Source organism: Paralichthys olivaceus, chromosome 1 (assembly GCF_024713975.1).
Source record: "Paralichthys olivaceus isolate ysfri-2021 chromosome 1, ASM2471397v2, whole genome shotgun sequence".
Lineage (NCBI taxonomy): Eukaryota > Metazoa > Chordata > Actinopteri > Pleuronectiformes > Paralichthyidae > Paralichthys > Paralichthys olivaceus.
In genome coordinates, this window is record NC_091093.1 from 16,561,405 (window position 1) to 16,583,629 (window position 22,225).

Here is a 22,225-nt window from a genome sequence, read left to right on the forward strand (position 1 = left end):
TTTATAGTCAATATGAAAATACTTTTACTACTGTGACAATGAGTATTTCCACTTGGCTTATCTTAAGATCGCAAACAAAAACATGAAACACTATAAGAATTATAATAACATCATCATCATCTTAAAAAAAAAATACGAGAAGTCCTAAAGCAAGACTCAAATCAGACAGCAGAACAGCTACAGTAAAGTTTTACAATAATACACAATATTACACACTGACCTGGGCCTTTAGGTGCCAAATACAGAGGGAAAGAGAGCTGCAACATTCCTCTCACACATTTAAAGTAGAGAAGCTACTAGTATTTCTAAACATTATAAGGTCGTCTGTATAATACTTCTTTCAGAGAGTAGCACTCAGATGTAGCATACCTGAAACTTACAAGCAAAAAAACACCAAACTCTTTTTCTCTCCTGATTTATCAGCATGATACAAGCAAGAGCAAGTATTAGTTGACTGTCAATAAAAAGCCGCCATTAAAGATCTTATTCTTTTGCTTTTACAAGTCAAAAATACTTTGAGACCCATTTACACTACAGGCACACAATATTCCAGTTTCCATTAATTAATGTTTTATGCATAATTTAATTAATTGTCCTTTGTAAACAGAACATGTTTTAAACATGTTCAATGGAGAAGAGTAAAATGCTTAAATTTTCCTTTGAGATATTGTTTTTTAGATGTTTCTTTTTTGGTATAAACTGTTGAAGCAGCAGAGAGATTCCTGTGCCATAAATAGACATTTTATTATTATTATTATAAATTATTACTGTGTGATTACTGTTTAGTCTCATTCTGTCTTTTTGTATGAGGAAAACGTGAAAGGATAAACTGTTAAGCAGGTTACAGAACATTTATTCAGAGAACTGTATTGTCACATTTGGATTAAAACTGGAATTTTGGTGTTGGTGCAAAGCCACTCATTCAGAAGAAAACATTAAATGAACCTGCTTCCAGCTTGTCTTTATAATTACTTTCTAGATAAGATCCCGCCTCATTCTCTCAGGCCATCATTAACTCTTGTCAATCACATCCTCATCTGTGTGTCTGTGTTTGTATAAATCACCTCTGTCAGTCATTTTACATTTAAAGTATAGTCACGGAAACCAAGCTGCTGCAATACAATTAAAAGTACTGTGTTATCTGATATGTACACCCAGTTGGGGAATGAAGCCTCTGATATTAGCGTTGGCTCGGCTGTGGTTGTTCTCTTCCTCAGTGTTTGGCACTTAATCCACATCTCCTACGGTTCCTTCGGAGTTTCCACCCTCATATTTCCTCCTCTGGATCAGAGCTGTGGTTGCTCATCTGTGACAGACAAACAATGAGACAGGAGAGAGAGAAAAACAAAGAGACATTTCATTAAACTGCAAGCTCAGAATGACTGAGTAAAATCTCTTATGCAAGAATAATCTGATTTCACAAGACTGAGACATCTTAGTATCTTATCTGTGTAAAGGACAGTTTTCTAAAAATAAACTGAACTAAACAATTTAAAATTGTATTTTTTATTTTAAAGTTTTCTAATTACCTCCACTACTGTTTGTTGGTTTGTTTTTAAGCAAGCTTAAGGATTACCACTAAACCAGGTGGAGGGATGCATGTATAGGTCAGAGAAGAAACAATTATATTGAGGATCTGCATCAGGGGGCAGGTCCAGGATTTCTTTTTTCTTTAACATTTAATCATTTCTCAGGGAGCATATTTGGGGACATATTTATCTTCATCCACAAAAAGGCCCAGACGGACAAAGAAAACTGCTGTACCATTTTTGACCTTTCTCAATGATATCAACAGAAAATTAGTGTCATGCTGCATTAGAGCACTGTCCGCTTGTGCACATGTGCATTTACCGTGTGGTGGTCATCATCGGGCTCCCTCAGGCCAGCGCTCTCCCTGTGAATCCGATGGCGGGAGCTGGGTGGAGAGAGGGAGGAGGGGGAGTGCTCTGGGCTGCTGGCAGACAGAGCATACGGGGAGCTGGCCGGACTGTCCTCTCTCAGGGGAGACCCTACGACAAAGAAACCAACACATGGGAATAAGTGGAAAAACAATGGGTTTGGATGTCTGTGAGGAAATATGTTTTCTATGGCTCACAAAGAGTCTGTGCAGTGACTTTGTACCAGATGACAGAAGACAAGAGTGGGAGTGACACAATGAAGGACAGATGAGGAGGAAGCACGGGGGGGAAGCGAGAGACAGCAGGCTAGATAGTGAGAGACAGGGGAATCAAGTGGAGCCAGAGATAAATTAATATGAAGATGAGAGCTATCAATCGTACAAGGTCATTCAAAGCAGAAGGGAGAACACACACATGCGTACACACACTTTTCTGCAGCACACACACACACACACACACACACACACACACACACACACACACACACACACACACACACACACACACACACAGCTGCTAAACTGCAGGAGCCACAGCTGTCACTTTCTCTTTTTAGTAAAAATGTTGAATTATAAATTCAGCACAATGTTTTGATGATGACCTTCAGGATCGAGGTTAAAGAACTGTCTTTGTTTAAAAAAAAGGAAACATTTTTAGTGTAGTTGCGACTGAGGACAAAGTGCTTAGAGGAAGGTGGACTGCACCACATGAGTGTTGTAAATCAGGTTTTATGATTTGTGATTACTTGAATTAAGATTGCAGTAAAAAGCAATTTCCTTATGAAGGATAACAAAGCTTTGATTCATTCATGCTCCGAGCTGGCACTGTGTTGTGATTTAACGTCCACATGAGGGCAGCAGCAGCTCTTAGCTACACTGAGCTGCTGTCCTGATATTTTTTTTTATCCTGAAGCTTCATCCATCAGTTACTTTAACCAAACGCTTTGTTCAGCATGTTCCGTCTTGATGTCCCTACTCCAGCTGAATTTGCCATTGATTCAACATTTTAAAAAAACCTGACAAGAGGAAAAATAATTGATTTTTCAGGTATAACAGGAGTGACTCCTCTAGTGCAGTGTGTTCCCCACCCAGCAGTCTCCCTGCCGCACGGGCCCCGAATCATTCTGATTGGGGCTGTGACTGGTGGAGCAAATCAAGCAGAAATCAGAAATTGGCGTACCACTGGAGTCCACTTTAAAATGTTTTTAATGCGCGAATGGATTATCCATCATCAAGTTCCACACCGACCCGCCTCCACCGTCTGCCTGAATGAATGTCTCACCTTTGTGGTCGCTCCTCTGTGTGTCCATCCTTTCAAGACTGTCGAGCAGCCCATCGATCTGTGTCTTTATCAGAGTCAGCTCCTTTTTAATCACCTGCAACTCCTCCATGCCCACTGCAGGGACAGAGACACAGAGAACATGAGGGACACTGGGAAATTACACAACCTGAGAAAAATAGTTCAACACATTTCAGAACATTATTCCCATAATTGCACGCTTTACAGCTAAGAGCTCTATATAGCTGAAGTGGCAGCTGATTAGCTTAGCTTGGTACAAAGACTTAAACATCTTGAGGTCAGGGAAAGATGTGAAGTAGAATTCATAAGGACATAAGGAGAAGACAGACGCCTTGGTCATTGCTGTGCTAAAGGAGATAAGAGCAGAACCATTGAAACATCTTTCCAAAGCATTTAAACAATTCGACCAGCTCTTATCAAATACGTCTGGGCCGTTTCAAACAGTTAGGATCCGTCCTGAGCAAGAAAGACTATTTCAATCTCAGGCCTGGATTCCTGTGGTCACCTTGAGACACTGTGATGTCACTGATGTTAAGCTTTAAGAAAGTCTCCTGGCTCCAGATGGTAACTTCAACCTTCTCATCAATTTCTCAGTAAGTAATTGTTAGTGAAATTCAGCTATTGAAGATTGAAAAGTAAATGCTAAGGTGTTTGTGGCATTTTCCATTAAAAACAATGCACCCTGAAATTATATTTGATGTGATACAAGTTATTTAAATATGTGATCTGCTGCTCAGGCTAATGAAAGCAACAGCAGAGAAATGTCGATGCTGCCCCCTGGGGGGCAGGAAAGAACCACTGCATGGCGTAATCTCTAGAAACAGATACTGCGTGAATATGCAGAAGTAGGGAACAAGATTTTGGGGCAGGAAGTTTTCTGGTTTCAGTTTCTAGTTTTATCGAGTTTGAGCAGGCTTTGGTTGCCCGCAGGTAAACATTCCATGTGGAGAGAGAAACAGGGGGAACACATTGACTCAATTTTGTCGGCTATAGGCTTTTTAATTTAAAATGCAGCTAAAACAAAAAAGTATCACTGTTTGTGTTTTATTTGGATTACTTGTGTCATAAAAATATAGAAACTAGTTGGACTGTAGAGAGTCTTGGCCCAGATATCTATTGTCAATGTAGGCCTCAAAATACTGGCTGTTGCTCCCTGAGGCTAATCTGTCATCAGACAATAGCCGATGGGCTCGGAGATTGCTGTGGGGGGACAAGGCTGACTTGGGTAAAAATATGGAGCGAAACCAAGTTAAGTTCATTTATGTAAAACAAATAATGCTCTGCTAACGTGCTGATCTTTATTTTACCCAAATTCAACTTGGATCCTGATTTTATTTGTTGCTTCACTGTCGTTTTAATAATTGATAAAAATTGTGGGTCAGGGGGGTTGGGCTTTTTCCTGCCTCTGACCAGAAAAACGCTTGTGAACCACTGACGTAGAATCTGCGTGTGTCGAGGACACACAGAATATTTGGCCTGTGATAACTTTGTGGTGAAAGTATGAGAAGGTACAGATCCAATGAGTCTGACGTCCTGTGTATGAAACAGATGCTCTAGCTGTAATAAACATTTAATTCTAAATGCAGAGAGACTGACCATTACATTCAAGACCTTCAGGCAAACAGGAATCATCTGACGCATGCCTGTCCTTATGACCTCGACTGAAAACAGCTTTCAGCCTCAGTTCAGAAACATTACTCACACTTGGCTGTGCTTGAACTAGTGGAGTGGGCTCTGGAGCTTTTGGAGTGGGTTCTGTCTCGACTGCGTCTGTGGCCGGAGGAGTGGGAGGAGGAGCGGGGTCGCTTGGCCACACTGGGCCCCAGGGGCAAAGGAGACAGGGATGCCGGCACACGCTGGTAGTCATACACCCTGGAAATGAAAAAGTGTTATGCTGCCCAGTCCTCACACAGCAACAACAATATCCTCAGAAAACTAAAGTAAGCATGTGACGGACAGCAGATATAATAATTGTTCTGCAGGTGGTGGGAGCTGTCTGCAGCCACAGCCAGGACAAAGCTTTTAAAGCCATCTACAGGTGGCGAGCGTTTACCCACAAGATCACTTCACTCTTCTTCCAGATCAATACACAGCATGCTACATGCACCTTTAAGTACAGGAAGCTGGAATCATATACCTGGCCTTGTGTAGTGATAATATTGATATAGACTAGTTCATGCTAATTTCTCTTTTTTTATGATTTGAACCAGTTTGCATTACTTTAATTTAGACTGCTTCAGACAAGCACTGAACTGTATGTGAGAATGCAAATGTGGAAGTCCGTTGCTCTTGACATTTTCCCGGAGCTTTTCCTTCCAGCTCCCTGGTAAAATAATAAAAGCCAATGTGAGAATACCACAGCAAAAATGTCTTTGAATGAATTCACAGCGAACGAGTGGATGCGTGGATGATGTTTCTAATATGCGATGAACTGTGGCACCATAATGTAAAAAAAATCCCATATAAATATATATATGTGTGTGTGTGTGAAGTGTGAGGCATGTCTATAAAAGCAACTGTTTAAGTATCTCATATATAAAGCTGGATGTTTATATTCTACTTTCATTTGTCTTTACCTTCTATCTTTGTCTCTGTCTCGCTCTCCTGTGCTCTGGCATTGCCTCGTCCCTGTGGACAGCTCCATGTTTCTATCTGTCACTGAATGTAATTGGTTCTGTCAGGGCCAATCAATAGCTCCCCGCCATGCTAACAGCACTGGCGACAGGAGGTGTATCACAGTCAAACTCTATAGTGGTAACAGAAATGAAACTGTTTGTGCCTGTGTGTGTGTTTCAATAGAAATAGAGATGATATTGTGATTCACTGACCCACTGACCAGGTGAAACCCAGGTACAAGGTCAAAACGAACCAATCATTGTGGGGCAAAGAGAGGGTCGAGCCTGGGGCAAACTGAATCCACGATTTTACCGAGGTTTCTGTGGATTTGTAACTGAGCAACGGATTGAGTGAATTTGTAAAATAAAAAACAAAAAACAACAACATGAGTTACAAATCTAAGCTCAGGTCCAGAACATTATAACTCTCTGTGGAAACAGCAAACCAACCGGATATAGTCTCAGTCTGGATAAATCTGGATGAAGGACAGAGCCCAGCCTGGTTTCTGCAGAGCCAGGAGAGGGAAAAACTCTTCTGCTGTATATCACAAGCCAGCAACAGGGAGGCAAGCTGTCAGCTGCAAGGACTTTGAGTTGGACAGTAATGTAGATTTACTGATTGAGCTGTTAGCCAGTCAGTCGCTGGAAGCTTTTCTCGGTTGTTTTCTCCTCTGTTATATTCTGTGAAGCCGCTCTACCTGATACAGAGAATTCAGCACACGACCTGTTCACAGATGATATATCTGTCAGTCAAAAATATCATTCGATATTATCATTTCACTGTCATATTAGTATCGAAGTTTATGTTTGTTAATATGCACTGATGAAGAATGATATCTTACAATATGGAAAAGATTTGTATTCATGATTACATTTTACTTAAAATATGTTCTATCTTTTTAAGGTTCTATCTTTTTAAGGTTCTATATATTTAGTTGTATTGTTTGTAATAAGTTTTTATTATTGTTTGATAACAACATACACCATTTTTAAAGAATACAGTAAAAACATCCGCTGATATGTCGATACCGCAAATTCTTTACTCCCTAATACCACAGACTGAACATCAAGATGGACAAAATCGCTGCTCTCAAAAAGTGAAGCTGAAGCGTCTTGATCGCCACCTGGTGGCTTGCTGCAGTACAAGTCAAAAACCCTGCCTCCTCCATGTTAGTGGATGGGATATGAATCAAACTAAAAAGTCAAAGTAGAAGTCAAATGAACTGTTCTTAAAGATGCGTTGTCCATCTCTATGTTTAACACAGACACACAGGTATGGCAGTGTCACATTAGGATTAAGTGTGTTAGACCACCAGAGGTGTAAGATTAGAGGCTTTGAGCAGAGACCAAATACTTATTGGAGTTTAAAGTACTTCAGAGCAGTTTGTAGGGGCAGATAGACAATGTCCTGTTACACCGACTTTGAAGTGTCATCTCAGAGAATGGAGGCACAGACAATGAGAGACTGCAGACGAGCGAGGATTACAGAAAAGTGTGTGAGTACGCGTGTGAGAGAGTGTTTGTCTCTATGGATTAGACCCCACACCAAAAGCAGCTTTGTAAACTCGGACTGTTATCTGTGTGCTGAAAGACACTTTTTTCTATTGTTTGCTCAAGAGGACGGCAGACAAAAACATTCACTTCTCTCCACATCACACACACTGTCTCCACCTCACCCAGAAGCAAACACATGTGCATACACACACATAAATATCCACACACAGCTGTCAGTGGTGCTAGCTAACAGAATGGGAAATAATCATGCACTGTGTTAAAAACAAATTAAAAATCAGTGGCGAGTATTCCCCCCGGGGCGAAGGCAGAAAAATGCAGAGCAAAGCAAATGAAAACGGATTTATGGTTACGGTTTATACTGAGAGCATCAGAGCATCGATATGTTGGAGAAAGAGGCGGTGGAATGAGTTGTATCTTGCATCATGTGTGTGTGTGTGTGTGTGTGTGTATAAGTGTACAATGTGACTGCAAGCTTTTATTCAGATGTGCTGAGTGGAGTGTTTATGAGTGAGGCCTGGGGGATGTAAGAAGGTCCCTGAGCAATTTCAGTCAAGGACCAATAACACAGACCTCAGTCTAAATACTTCAGCCATGTAACCACTGCACTTTACTCCACACTGCACATGAATCCATTCTGCCTATTCTCACAGATTGTAAAGTAGCTGATGTGGTGTCTGAAATAATCCGAAGAAATTTGTTTACGACTGGGAAAAATCCCATGAACGCCACCTCAAGTCAGAATCACAACCTGGAAAATCTGCAACGTTTTTGGTGTATACGAGTTGCTGACGTCATCACCTATAAACCAACGACCATAATTTTACAATCAGCACTGAATGGTAGCTTCTAATGTTTGACTTGCAGATGGCATGTTCATCCATCACAAGCACCTAACACCACTTTTTAGCCACTACTTTTATGATTAACGTGCATTCGTTTGAAATTATTAATTATTATTACTCCTTCAAGGACATATTTACTAAGAACTTAACCTGAAGTCACAGTGGCTTATAGCCTGTGACATTTTTCAAGAAAGACGTTAATTTTCAATCTACCATTAGGGGGTAGGGGTAGGGCCAAAATTGTGCCTAAATCGCAGACTGAAAAAAAATCTGCTTTAGTCATCTCGAGCCTTGCTTGGTTTAAATAGAGTCAATCAAAAGTTAAAAGGTCTTTTAATTGATTTATTTTACTTTAAAGTCTGGACACCAGAAAAAGAAGCAGTTTTTGTTGTTTTGCATTGATTCAGAAACTGGTTTTGTAACTTTTGTCATCGTTAATGCACGCATACGGGAAAGCATTACCTGATTTAACTAACATGTCGATACATTTTCGGTTAATGGCCCAGCCAGTGGTCTATGGAATAGACATTATGGCGTTTAAGTGTGCGACTGTCTCTGCCTGAGTACATAAATATATTTTGTGTACGTCTGCATATTTCCATGTCCACATGTGGGTGAATGTGATGAGTGAGCTGCTGGCTGTTTAAGCAGAAACAGGCAACGGTGTAAGCAGAGAGTGGATGACTGACAGTTGCGCAGCAGACCGCGATGGGAAGCAGAAAGGACTGGAGACAGCAGGGATGAAGAATGTGCTTCAGCCTCATCCTCTTTAGCCTCCTGTGACACACAGACAAGCAATACGGTGTGTGAGCTGCCATGCATAGCTCTCTGACAGTACCTGTCATAGTAGTCCTCCTGATAGCTGTCGTAGTCCAGGTCGAACTCAGAACTGCAGGAGAGGTGGAGATTGAGACAAAGAAGGAGGGGGTGGTTAGAAAAAGTATTTGTCGAAGCTACATGATACACTTTTACTCGGCTTTCACAGATTTCTCTTAACACATAGCAAGCTTGGTTGGCGTGTCAGTGTTTAAAAATGTGTGTGTGTGTGTTTGAGCTGCAGCAGGGTTATATGGTGCTATCACTTCATCTGGAAAGAATACAATGTTCATGATCTCCAGCCAGCTGGAAAAAGACATTGGATTTGTTCTGCTGCAACATCAAAGCTGGAAAATCCATAAAAATTGTCTCATGCTCCAACTGTACAACCCACTAAACACCGCCGTGCACGTATCAGCTTAGTGAGGCAAGCTCTGAGGCATGTGTGTGTGTTAATGGGGGAATTGGTGGCAGGTGAGTGATGTGACAGGGATGAATGTATACGGGGTGGTAGCTGGTGTGTACCTGTGGAAAGAACTGGAGGAAGTGGAGGAGAGAAAAGTGACACTAAGCCAGAGCAAACATTCTGGTGTGTCAGACCTCAGCATTCCTTCCTAATCCCCACGCAGAGTCGCTAATAATCCCTCCATGTTGCTCTCCCTCCCTGTCTGTCTCTTTGTCTCCATCGCTGACTCACTCTCTCTATCTGTCTTTGTCATTCTTTCACTTATCTGTCATGCTTTCTCTTCCTTCAAACTGACCTCACTCTCTCCAGTTCTCCTTCAACCAGTCTTCAATCCACTTCCGTTCAATTAAACTCAAATCAATTCACTTCAATGTAATTCATTTCAATTCAGTTCAGTTCAATTACAATGCAAGAAAAGGATTTCGTGCATTGTAATTGTGAGTTAACTAAAGATTCCTGCACACTGGGTTTCATTGACAGGTACTGAATCAGTACATAGAAATGTTTTTTTCCCAATTCTCCTATTCGTCAATATAAAGTAAACCTGCAAATATCTTTTTTGGCCACATGGGGGTCACAGAAATATTTCATATCACCTTTTAAGATGACATAGTAAATACAATATGCAGATTGTTAGCATGACATTTCACGTTAATTTAAGTCATGTCTCTACACATCTGACAAAGTCCAACATCCACTCTCTAATAGCTTCGTTTTTGGTTTCCACCAACTCCTGAGGGAAACATCTGGATATTTAGCTGTTAAATACTCTTACAACAGCTGCCATATTCACATTGTTTTTATTTTCATCTGTTTTCCTACACTTTGTTCACCAGCCTGTCTGTCTGCTGTTTGGTGCTATAGGCAGGTTTTGCAAAGTGGGTTTATCAGAGCTTCTTTGTTAAGTAAGGCTGCCTGCTACAGGTAAAAATGCAAGTGAAAGAAGGAGAAACAAGACACTAAACCAGTGGATGAGAAAACCAAAACAGTGAAGGGCTGAGAGGAAGTGCAGCGTCCAATGTTGTTTGTGGGTTTGTCACTATATGGGTGAAACATGGAACATACAAGTCATGTGATTTATTGTTGATAAAAATACTGTTTATACCTATATGTCAGCAAATATGAAAAAACTAAATAAGGTTTCCAGACAGGAAAGTGAAAACTATTTAACAATTTTGGTTGATAGATAAGATCAGAGACATTTTAGAGCAACTCATAGTCAAGAAACAGCTCGTGTTCCACAAAATATTGACATGAAAACAACACGACTGTTCAGGTGACTTATTTCGGGAGAGTTACCTAACCCACTCACTGTCCTTGACATCTTTTTATCTGTCACAGAGTGAGAAGTTTGTCCCCTGATGTTTGTCTCAAAGAGGAGACGAACATCAGGGGACTAAAACCGAACCGCACAGACAGAAGTACACACTCGTACAAATATACAAAGACAAACATTTCAGCGTTATGAGAAGAACAAACCTCTGAACCTTTTTGTGTTTTGGAGTGGACTGTAATCATGTCTCCTCCAGTGTTACTCTCAGGGACACTTCTCTGTCTCAGGGACACTCTCAGGTTTTCAGATTTCAGGAGACAGGAAACTGGCAAGGATCCAATTAAAAATTCTACCTTCACACTTTGAAACTGTGAAATGGTGTACTGTATGTGTTGTTTTAACTCATTTTGTCAAACCAGCTGAAACGTATTGATACATATGCTTTCCAGGACATAAAATAAAGAGTAAAATAAAGTGTATATTTCAGCTAAATTCTACTTTTTCATGCTCAGCCAGTTAAGAAAACACTGAGTCGAACAAGAACAGAGGAGGAGAGCAGCAGTAACACCACAGCTCCTCAGTTGAGCCGAGCTTTCTGTTCTCTAAGTGAAGTCTGCCAGAAGAGAGAGAGAGAAAATAACAGCTATTCTCCGAAATCCTCTCTGAGGGAGAACTAAGCTGCTGTTCACTCTCTGCCTGTTTCTGTCCCAGTGGCGGTCACACGTTTACCTTCATCACCGTGGAGTCTTCTGGGCTTTGGGGCAGCCAGAATAATTCATATTTGTTTGCAGTAAATACATTTTCTAATGTGAAGCTTTTATTCTTATCCCTGTATTTGTTGTTATTTTAATTAGGCTGAATAAATCACACTTTGCAGGATTTCACTTCTACTTTACTATTTACATCAATTATTAGCAATGGATGTTAAATAAATGTTAAATGTTCTATGCCAAATAACATATTAGGTTATTCATTTGTAATGATAGTTGGGTCGTGAGAATGTCACTGTGTTACTGTAATTATCTGACATGAACAGATATTTAAATGTGATTTATTGTAGATAAATCTGTGACAGGTAAGCGTAGCCCCATTTAGACTGTATAACTGTATTTACATCCACACTGAGCGGCATAGTGCCAGGGTCACTGTGTATCCTTAGCATAGCAAAATACACGTGTGTGTGTGTGTGTGTGTGAGAGAGAGAGCGAAAGTGAGAAAGAGAAAGAAGGGGAGAGAGAGGTAGATGGACAGCAGGGTCACTGAAGGCTAATTAATTTCTTTTTCATAATTTCTCAAGTGCCAAAGCAATCCATTAGAAATGGCTGGCCATAAATCATTTCAGCCTCAGCATGCCTGTGTGTGTCTGTGTGTGTGTGTGTGTGTGTGTGTGTGTGTGTTCGTGCATTAGGCAAAGACAAGTTGCTTTTTGTGAACAAAGATTTTCTCCATCGCGCACACGGAACAACAACCCAAAGGCAGAAACCCATCAGAAAAACCTTTAAGGTGTGTGTGTGTGTGTGTGTGTGTGTGTGTGTGTGTGTGTGTGTGTGAGAGAGAGAGAGAGACAGAAACTGTGAGATGAATTATTAAAGATATAGTTCAATTGGCTTAGAGCCTTGACAGATGCAATTTAAATCTCACTGACAATAAATCAAAGTGACACTTTATGTGTGATTCTTGTTTTCTTGATTGTGGTGACATGTTTGGTGACAAATAATCATTTCTTTCAATCACTTCACGTCTCTCAGTAATCAGACTGGACTTTTAAATGAATATGAAACTTAACAGTATATTTACAAATGACGGTGAGCAACAGAAGAATTTAAGCTGTTGCCTGAAAGTAACCACATTTACAGAGATGGTGAAAAGCAGAATAAAGTTTATGTCTGTTTTATACCATTACATCAGAAGTGCCACAAACATGGACCCACTGCTGGATTTAGAAAAACACGTAAAAAGCGGCAGCTAAGTTTAGGCTCCACCTGAACGTCTCACTAAGTCGATTTCAGCTAAAAATAGCAAAATCTCACCCGAGTGAAGAGCAACACTTGCATCGATTCTCTGTGCCTTGAATGTTTTTGAAGGTAAATTTTGGATTTTGAGTTGGAACTTGTCCCATTTTTCTCATTGCAGCAGCTAATGACAACGTAATCTTTCTTTACACATTCCCTGTACATCATGTTCCCACACACTCGTGACTGCGTGAAATTAGGTGTGCACAGAGACACACACCTACTGTCAGATATATTACTCATACAATTCATGAAGCAAAGTGCAGCGTTACACTAAAACCTCCCAGAATTAATGAAATTTGGTGTCATTCGTCAAAGTACAAAGCACGAAGAAGGAATTAGTTCCAGTTACTTCATTTCAACACCTATTATGTTCTTTCTCTCTCTCCCTCCCTCTATCGCTCTTTTTCTCTCTTGCTCTCTCTCTTCCATGAAAATGTGATGGCCATTAATTTAAATTTGCATGCGGTGAAGGACAGATGTGTTTAAGGGCTGTGCTCCACTGAGAATCCAGATTTATTTTAACATAAGTTTTTCCCTAAATCAGGTCTGTGGTGTTCTTGAAGCAGCAGGTGGAGTATGATGGATTTCCAGATCATATAAAATGCAGGTGTGAATATTGCATTCATTACTAGTAATAAGCAAGTAAGAGCTGAATATAATGAATCTATGCTGGAAAACCCATGCGGACACGGAGCGGAAAGACCCAGGCCACACTGCATTGGATTCAAACCCTTCTTGCTATAAAGGAAACAGTGCAAACAACTGTACCAACATACTGCCCCCAGTCTATTAATATAGAAACATATAAGGGAAAACGCCCACTGAACAATGTGACAGCAGATTTATGATTAAAAGTCTTAAGTTATATGTGTGCTGGTGTTTTATTAGTGTTTATAGGCTCCTCAGTGTGTTCCATTATACACTGTACCCACACCTGTCGTTACATTATTAGTCACATGAACAAATGCAGTCAGACTGTGAATGATGTTGTGTCAGTTGGTCTTGTACTCCACAATGTGATAACAATGAGGAGCTTGTTGCGCTGCTAATGCCTGTTGCTACAAATAAATCTGATGCTCGTGTTTTGCTCTCCCAAAGTGTACAATGTAATCAACAGGACAGGTGCCAGAAATATGCAGTAAAACTTAGAAAACCAGATCTTCCTATCTTCCATCCAGCCGTGCCTTCGCCTGTTAACAAGTAATTCGATGATGAGATATTCTCTGCTTTAGAGCGTTGAGATATTTATCCACACTGAGCTGATGAGTCACAGTTTTCTTTCAGCTGGTTCAAACCAGAGAATGTATATAAATATAAATGACACGTCTCTACCTCCTCCCTCTCTTCAGAAATGTCAAAATATCCCAGACAAATGCTGCCAGTATAGCAATCGAGGTATTGAGCTCTAGACAAAACACATGCTAGACCAATCACAAGCCAATCTCAGCTGTCAATCATGAAGTTTCACCTGTTTTTATAGAATCAAATAATAAATAATGATTAAAACAAAAATTGCTCGAAAAAATTGCATGAGAACAACAAAATGTGAAAAATCTATTACACGTGTACTTTCACTTTTTAGTTGGATCTATCTCCCTAACACGGAGGTGGTGATCAAGATGCTTTGGCTTTTGAGGAGCAGTTATGTCGTTCATCTTTAAATACAGTCTATGGTTTTAACTCCCAAAAAGCACAGGTAGCACAATGCTCCTGAATTTACCTCGCTCCATTATCTAGTGCGGTTTTGAATTTTTTTTTTGCAGTGATCACCTGTGAAGTAGAACCACAAGGTGAAGTAGCTCAGTGTATTTCCAAATTGTGTGGTTGAAGTACATATAGCATCTTCTAAAGACCAAGCATCTGCTATTTGGAACAATTTCCCTCTTATACAAGACTATCCAATTTGATCAACCTCCTTTAAAACAATATTTCAGGACTCTTTTAGTTATTTATATATTTCCTGTCTTGTTTCATTTGACCCTAAAGCTAACAAATACCCAGATCAAGGTCTGGCAAACATCATCAGCACAGAAAGCCTCCCTCTCTTCATTTGACAGACAGAATGTGTTGTGTGAAAGCCAAGATGCTAGGGACATGGACCCAGCTCTGATCAACCTGTGGTGGGCCTGCCTTAGAAAAGGGTGTCTTGTGATTAAAAGGCCTCTAATGTACACAACTGAAGGTATGTCCCTAACATCCGCTGGTGGTCACTAACATTCCATAACCTTAACTGTTGTTAGGCATTAATTAGTGCAGCAGAACGTAGAAGGGATATTCTCCATTGTGTCCTATTTTCTAAATTGGGATAGGGTTTAGTTTAAAAAGGGATAGAGGTAATGATGTCTCATCTACTGAGCGGGCCACATGGCTTTCACAGTGCTGCCATACGAGCCAGTGGCCAGTCAGATTTACCTTTAGCCTCAGCGTACCCTCAAGTTCCGCCTGTATAATTGATTACAAGGTCAAAACACTTGATGATGCTAAGGTGCATCTGCTGGTTGCCACTAACACCTGCTCACATACCTACTCATAACCGAAATTGGGCAGAAGACCTTTCAATATACAAGGGATATTCAACATCTTCTTCTAAATGTAAACACATGAAAATAGCCAACAAAGGGATAAATGTGAGAGATGCTGATTGGTTAGATAGTAGAAATAATGAGGAAGGTTTGGTGACAGGACAGGATTTGACAAAATAACAGACCACTGCACTTATTAGCCTTCCCATGTTCCCTCAGGGTTTTATTGGCCCATAAAGCCCCAGCAGTGACTCCCACAGCTCCATTTCTTTTGTGATAAAAAGGCAAAGGTCAAAACTGGTTGTTACAGTGCACATGGACTAAGACATGATTCAATTTCAGTTTCATGAGACCCACAGACTGTCGACTGTAAACTAGAAAAATATCTCGGACAGACACAGCTCACACAAAGTAAGTAGTAAATAAAATGTTATGCATGTTGTATAATGTGTGTATGCAGTGAGGAAGAAATTTGAAAAAACTGGGATTTTTCTTCAGAAATCAGGAAACATTATTTGTGTTGATGGACTGAGTGTTAGAGGAGAGACAGAGGGAGACAGAGCAGAGACACCACTGGATGTTGAGGGTGAGTTTGATGAAGATGAAAGCGTAGCAGCTTTGATAGGGGACGAAGGGAAGATGAAGGGGATGCTGGCAGCTTGTTCTCTCTCTCAGACGCTCTCTAAGGAGAAACTCTGAGCTAATCTACTCCCTCTTAGCCTTTCATTTAATCACTGTCGCTCTTATTCTCTTCATTTCACTCACATTCAAAATCCCTTCCTGTCTTTCTTATTTTTAAAAAGCCACGGGTGATAATCCATCTTCGCCCCTCTGCATTAAACACACTTTAATATGCACATGGTCACAAATAATAACAATGTTATAGGTCATATAACATAGCTGCGCCACTGCTGCTGCATAAAGAGCTGTTCACCTGTTTATTCAAAGTTCAGTGAAGCTAGCCACACAACCATCACTCAGGAGCAAAATTCAGTCTTTAAACTTAAAGTATGACATTTATTGCGATAATTATCGATATTGACAGCAACATTTTTTGTCGTGATATATAATTAAATGACATATTTACAAAAATATTGGATGTAAAGGATTTTTGCAATGATGTATCATGATTTTTCCATATGACATGTATTGACAACTACACGGTTGTATCATCTATAACTCATTGTTTTCTGAATTATTGTGGTATATACAGTCAATAACTTTCACACATGTGGCAGCTTTCACATCTCATCCTGAGGGAGACGTAACATTTGACAGAGAGCATCTTTATTATTTCCTGAGAACCCACTTAAACATGCAGCGATCACACACACTGCTGCTTTAATCAATGGCGTGAAAGAAAGTAGCCGATCAATAACACATCACCATGTAATCTGCTCCTTGACATCCATTACTGCTTGGCCCACTGGTTTGCATCATTCGGATATACTGCATGTTCCACAGGGCAGTGATATACAGCTACAGGCCGTACCACGATAGGCAGTGGAGTAATGGAAACTCGAGGAGCTCATAAATTTATATCCTTACATGAATCAAGGTTAAATAATGGCCTTAGAGCAATTTATTCAGTCTGAAAATATATAGAGGTTTGTGTGTCAGATTGCACTCATCGTTCTTCACTTTGGTTTAAGTAGCTCCAAATGGCTTACGGCCCTTTAGATTTGATCGGAGTAAAACCATCAGAAAGAGGAGCTGGGGAACAGTGGGCTAAGAGAGTGCAGCTGGGGGAGCCCTGCTGCATCATGGGAGCAGAGCTGCAGTCACAGAAGCAACACGTATCGCACAACAGGGAACTGGATGAGTGATCCACAGAGGAAAGACATTTTCCTCTTTGATCAGAATAAATTCTTTATGTGTACCAGAGCTCTTTAACAGACAGAGATGTTCTGATACTGATACCAGCTTTGGATACTTCCGAAAATGCCAGGTCGGGCATCAGTGAGTACACAAATCTATGTTACGCCCCAAAAGCACGTCGTTAAAGTTTCACTCAGATAAAACTGCAAATTTCTTTTCACACAAATCACTTATTTGCTGCTCAAAAAAACCCCAGCTGCGCTGTACTGCCAATGGCAGGTACTGTTTTTGGAGTGTTGAACAAGAAGGGATTTCCAGAAGTATAGCGTTAGTCAGCAATACAGTAATATTTCAGGCTGGAAAGTCCCACAAATAAAATGGCAACATGTACCTTTTGCAAGACTTCAGTTTAAAGCGATATAAAGGAAGTAATTATTGTGTATTTTCAGACTGTCAAACTAGATAATAAAAGAAGTTTTAACCTGAGCCAGGTCATACAACCATGATAACAACCATCACTTCCATTCAGTGTTAGCATACAGCAGTTCAAATACGTTATATAAGTTGTTATCTTTTTAAATGCACTGGTATTTGATTGGTACTCGATATCGGCCCATGCACAAATTCCAGGTATCAGTATCTGGAAAGGAAAAATGGTATTGGAACATCGCTTCCGACATGAGTGGATGAAGTCAAGGGGAAAGGAGCCTAAGAATGAACGAATGGGGAGTTTGTGAGAGAGACAAGGAGGACGGGGCTGGAAAGAGGAATGAGTCAGATTCTCCCACAGCTGTCAGGGTGTGGACATTCCAGACTGATGCAGCGGGCTTGTAGGATCAGCTAAAGCAGGCACGAGGTGTGGCTTTTCCTCTGCCATCGTTTGATTTGCCAAACAGCTAAAGAATGTTGGAGTTAGAAATAATGTGCAAGTGTCGTGAAGCAGCCTGTGTTTTAATGTGCCAGAGAGCCGCGACAACTGATGGGAAACTGAAATACATCAGTTCGACACATCTGAGTCATAATGGACAGTGTTACATGCTTTCCCACATAGGACAGAAGACAGTTGCCCAGTCCAGGCGTGGTATTAACATGAGTCCTGAGAGACTCTAACACAAGTGGACAGCGTTAAGTTCATCTGTTCACACCAGGTATTAAAAACCATCCTGGATTTATCTCTTGGGAGCACTTGTGATCAAATCTCATTACCTTCCTACGTGGCCCAGGATGCATTTTTGTTCACACAAAGAAAAATTTGGCCACATGTGTCCCAGACCCCATCTCTGAATGTTGTCTGAGTGATTGGATCTTGAGATCCATTTGGGTTCGTCCAGACCGGAACTTCCCAGGATAGATGTTTCAACCAGGTCTGAACGGGATCTATGTCGATTTAGACTGTAAGTGGAGATGAGAGGAGAGGATATGAGCTAAGGAGAGGAGATGAGAGGAGAGGAAGGAGAGACGATAAGAGACAAGAGGAGCTGAGGAGAGGAGAGGAGACTGTTAATTGCCATGGACTGTCGAAACAAAAGATTAACATAATCTGCCTTTCAAATCAGACAGTGTTACGGGTGTCTGCTGTGATTAAAAGCCCAAATTAGATTTTATATTAATTGCTAATTTAGCGATCTTGCAGGACAGGGCGTAAATAAATGAATAAAGCTGCCCGTGTTCTGTTGTCACAGAAAAAAAAAAAAAACCCTCATAATGTAATAATGTATAATCCAATCTGATCAGATGCAGCTGACCTCTGTTTGATCAGAGCGGCAGAAACTCCAACCTATGAATGTATATCACTGGAAGACGGTATAGCCTACATTTCTGTGTGCCCTACAATGAAATCTGTAGCGTGTAGTATGTGGGCGTAGGTATGTCTTCACACCATAAATATGTGCAAAAGTGTGGGTTTAACTCCGTGTGATTGTACACTACAGAAGCGTGATTCCCTCAATAGCGTTGACGATGTGGTCTAATCCTCCTGGAGGCAGAGTGTTTGGAGTGGGATAAGTCTGATTCTTCTGTGTGACTTAAGACCATCTGCAACAGCACATAACAAACTGAGCCAACAACGCTTCTTTATAAAAAACATTTTTTTGGACCAAATTAGACGAGGTCTTCAGAAATTAAGCTTGCAGTTAGAGCTCAGTGGGAAAAAAAAGGGCTGGTTAACATGTCGTCTGCCCATTAGTGACACGGTGGACGTAAATACCTCCTCATACATGTAGCTCTGCAGGAGGGCCGACCGCTTTAGCTCATTGCCATTCATCAAAAGTGCGGGGTCTCGCTGGGAGCAGTAATTGGAGATTTCAGAGTTCAGGACACTTAGCGCTAATTAGCTGCATTACACAGCTGTAAGGTGACGGGTGACATCCAGAGGCCCCTCCCCCCGCACTCATTCCCCCATAAAGAGGACGAGGAGCATGGATATGAAGGCGCTTCTTCTAACAGGGGTGACTATCCCCGTCAAAACCGGCTAATAGAGCACAAAGTTAAAAAGGTTACCCGAGGCTGCCCGGAGTAATTAATCCTTCCAGCCTTTTCAACTCTGTTGAGCTCCTGCATCGTCTCCATGTCCTGAACTGTGATGTTGTCCTGAAATCATTGAAGAATTAAAAGTTAAAAGTCCTTTCGGCTCAATCGCACAAAGGGCAAAGCAGCCAAAAGTAAAAAAGACAAGACCTTTTCACAAAAATGCCAAAGGTTGGTTTGGTGTGTGTGTGTGTGTGTGGGTGTGTGTGTGTGTGTGTGTGTGTGTGTGTGTGTGTGTGTGTGTGTGTGTGTGAGAGCATGTGTATAGAGCATGTGTATAGCTGTGTCTCGTTCGACTTTGTCATCCTGCAGAACAAATCCTCTTTTCCCCTTGGACAGCGACGGAGGATCAGAACATTTATGGGGTATCTAGAGCAAATAATAAGCTGCCATTCATAAAGGGTCTCCTGAGAGATGTCTGTGTTTTTAACTGTGATCGACAGGACTGACATTTGCTAAGTCAACCTCACACTGCAGTCTGCAATCCTCGCTGGGCAAAAGTTTAACCTCGGCCAACAGCGGCCGTGCTCTGTAAACAACCTCCCTGTGTTTGCCTCATTCTCGTTAATGACGGAGGAGGAAAGAGGCTGAGGAATCAGAAGTGAAGACAGAGAGATGTGGTGAAAAGAAAGAAAAGAGACAGGGCTACCAAACGCAACCCAGGGTCTATGCTAGTTTCAGACTCAAGCCCCTTTTCCACTGAGCACAAAACCCACTAATATCCGCTAACATCTGGTTTCTGTCTGCAATGGGAAAGGATACAATCAGCAAATGACTCAGCTGTATTTGTATCAGCTCTGATCAGCAGTGGTGGAAACATGACACCCGGGTGAATGTGCTGCTTTGCTTGTGTGCTCTAGACCATGCACTTAGATTGTTAAAATACAGCTCAATGTTTGGACGGCCCAGAGAAAAACAGTGTGGTAGTGCAGGGAAGAGGCCATTAGTAGCATATTTAAAATCCAAGAAAAATGCAGCAGAACAAAACACTCAAACAGAAAGTATAGTGAAAGAGAACGGATAAAGATAGAAGATTTTCAAAAGCATGTTTGCCATCCTAGCAATCCCTCTGATAAATCTTAAACACATATTGTTTTATTATGGCTCTGTAGGAAATGTTGTAGATGAATAAGCAGGGCTGACTGAACACAGTCTTGAATTTTTATAAAAGAGAATAGAGAGAAATAACAGAAAAAACTGAAGTTAGATGTACAAAAGCATAATAAACATTGATATATCACTGGTCGTAGCTGCATTTGTGCCCACTTCCACAATGACTGAGATATAAAAAACAGAACCATGTGGACATTCAGCTTTACAAATCTAAAAATAATACTTATACTGAAAATATTTTTGTATGTGTACATTGACAAAAACAAGAAACACTTCGACACGTGTCTATTGCAAGCTACAGCACAGATAACATCTGTATAGTAAGTCTGCTTGATGTTTGGGGCAAATATTTGAACAGTTCAGTGTTTGTGGTTTGGGGTTCCCAATAAAATGACATTTAAGTAACAGTAAAGGCCGACATTTGACATGTGGTGGTAATAGTTTTTTGTCGTCATATTGATAAAAACAGCAGGATGGAGGCAGGTATGATATTTGAAGGGCATTCATTGGTTGATATCGCAGGTTAGACTGCAAGAATAACTGAAGTGTGAAACTGTGGGGAGGTTGTTGTCAAAGAGCATGTCTGGCCTGTCTTTGCAGAAGCATTAATTAGCATAAGTTGGTCATCAGAGAGTTAATGCACTTGGAACTGTGGCAGGAGGACAGCCAAACCACACCAGGGCGTCCTGATAATGATCTGTCTTTAAATTTGCATCTGTCTTTGTCTCAAGGCAGCTGATTCATGGCAGCTGTTGGTTTCAATCCCCAATTTCAAGATATGTTTAGCAAACACTATTTACATGAAATTCACTGAGTGCTCCAGTTTTTACAGGGAGACAATTATTTGGATTCATGAGTGCTTGCACAGTCAGCTCACTGTCATGCTGATAATCACTGGGGTCACTGTAGTATTCTTTGGGACACGCAGCTACTTGTACCCACACACTCACACACTCATCTTCTCTCCCTCTATTCCCCCCACTAACCCCCATTACCCCTCAGTGCTGACAGAGAGCTTTTCCAGTCCAGGCCACAGAGAAAGGTCTCTCCTGCTGCCTCCCAAATGCTGACTTGCTCAAACACCCTGACGCTCAGCCCTCACTCTTTTCCACTGCACTGCCTGTATCGCTCCCCTCACCCCATTTCTGTGTCACACTGCAGCTCCCTCTGATGTCAAAATGAACTTTGAGTTTTCTTTGCTTTCTGGTCCCTGGTTCTTGTTCTGTTAAGTTGCTGCGAGCTTCAGATTCTGGTGACCCACACAGTGAGAGAAAGAACAAGCAAAGTCCACAAACACTTGTCTGGAACATTTAGGCAAGGGTGGCGTCTGGGTAGCTCATGCAGAATTTCTACATTGTGTCTTTCAGCACGACATACAAATTCCTCTGTGGACAGCACAGTGAAGCAAACATTTTGCATTAAAAGCCTGCCAGGATACAGATGGTTGGAGGGTTTTTGTTGAGTTTTCTGACTGAGGCTTCAAACTTTCTGTCACAGAGGAAAACTT

The 22,225-nt window shown here is 41.0% G+C and overlaps 1 protein-coding gene across 1 annotated transcript in view; it reads right to left on the bottom strand.

The window, feature by feature from the left end:
- LOC109636773 (heterogeneous nuclear ribonucleoprotein C-like) overlaps positions 1–22,225 on the bottom strand; it is a 36,963-nt gene continuing 14,738 nt past the window's right edge. The window contains exons 3-7 of the mRNA XM_020098701.2: positions 9,008–9,058; positions 4,900–5,069; positions 3,180–3,293; positions 1,852–2,009; positions 1–1,306 (exon numbers count right to left, since the gene is read on the bottom strand). Coding sequence (XP_019954260.2) covers positions 1,268–1,306; positions 1,852–2,009; positions 3,180–3,293; positions 4,900–5,069; positions 9,008–9,058 — 532 coding nt within the window. The 3' untranslated portion in view covers positions 1–1,267. The remainder of the gene's footprint in view (positions 1,307–1,851; positions 2,010–3,179; positions 3,294–4,899; positions 5,070–9,007; positions 9,059–22,225) is intronic.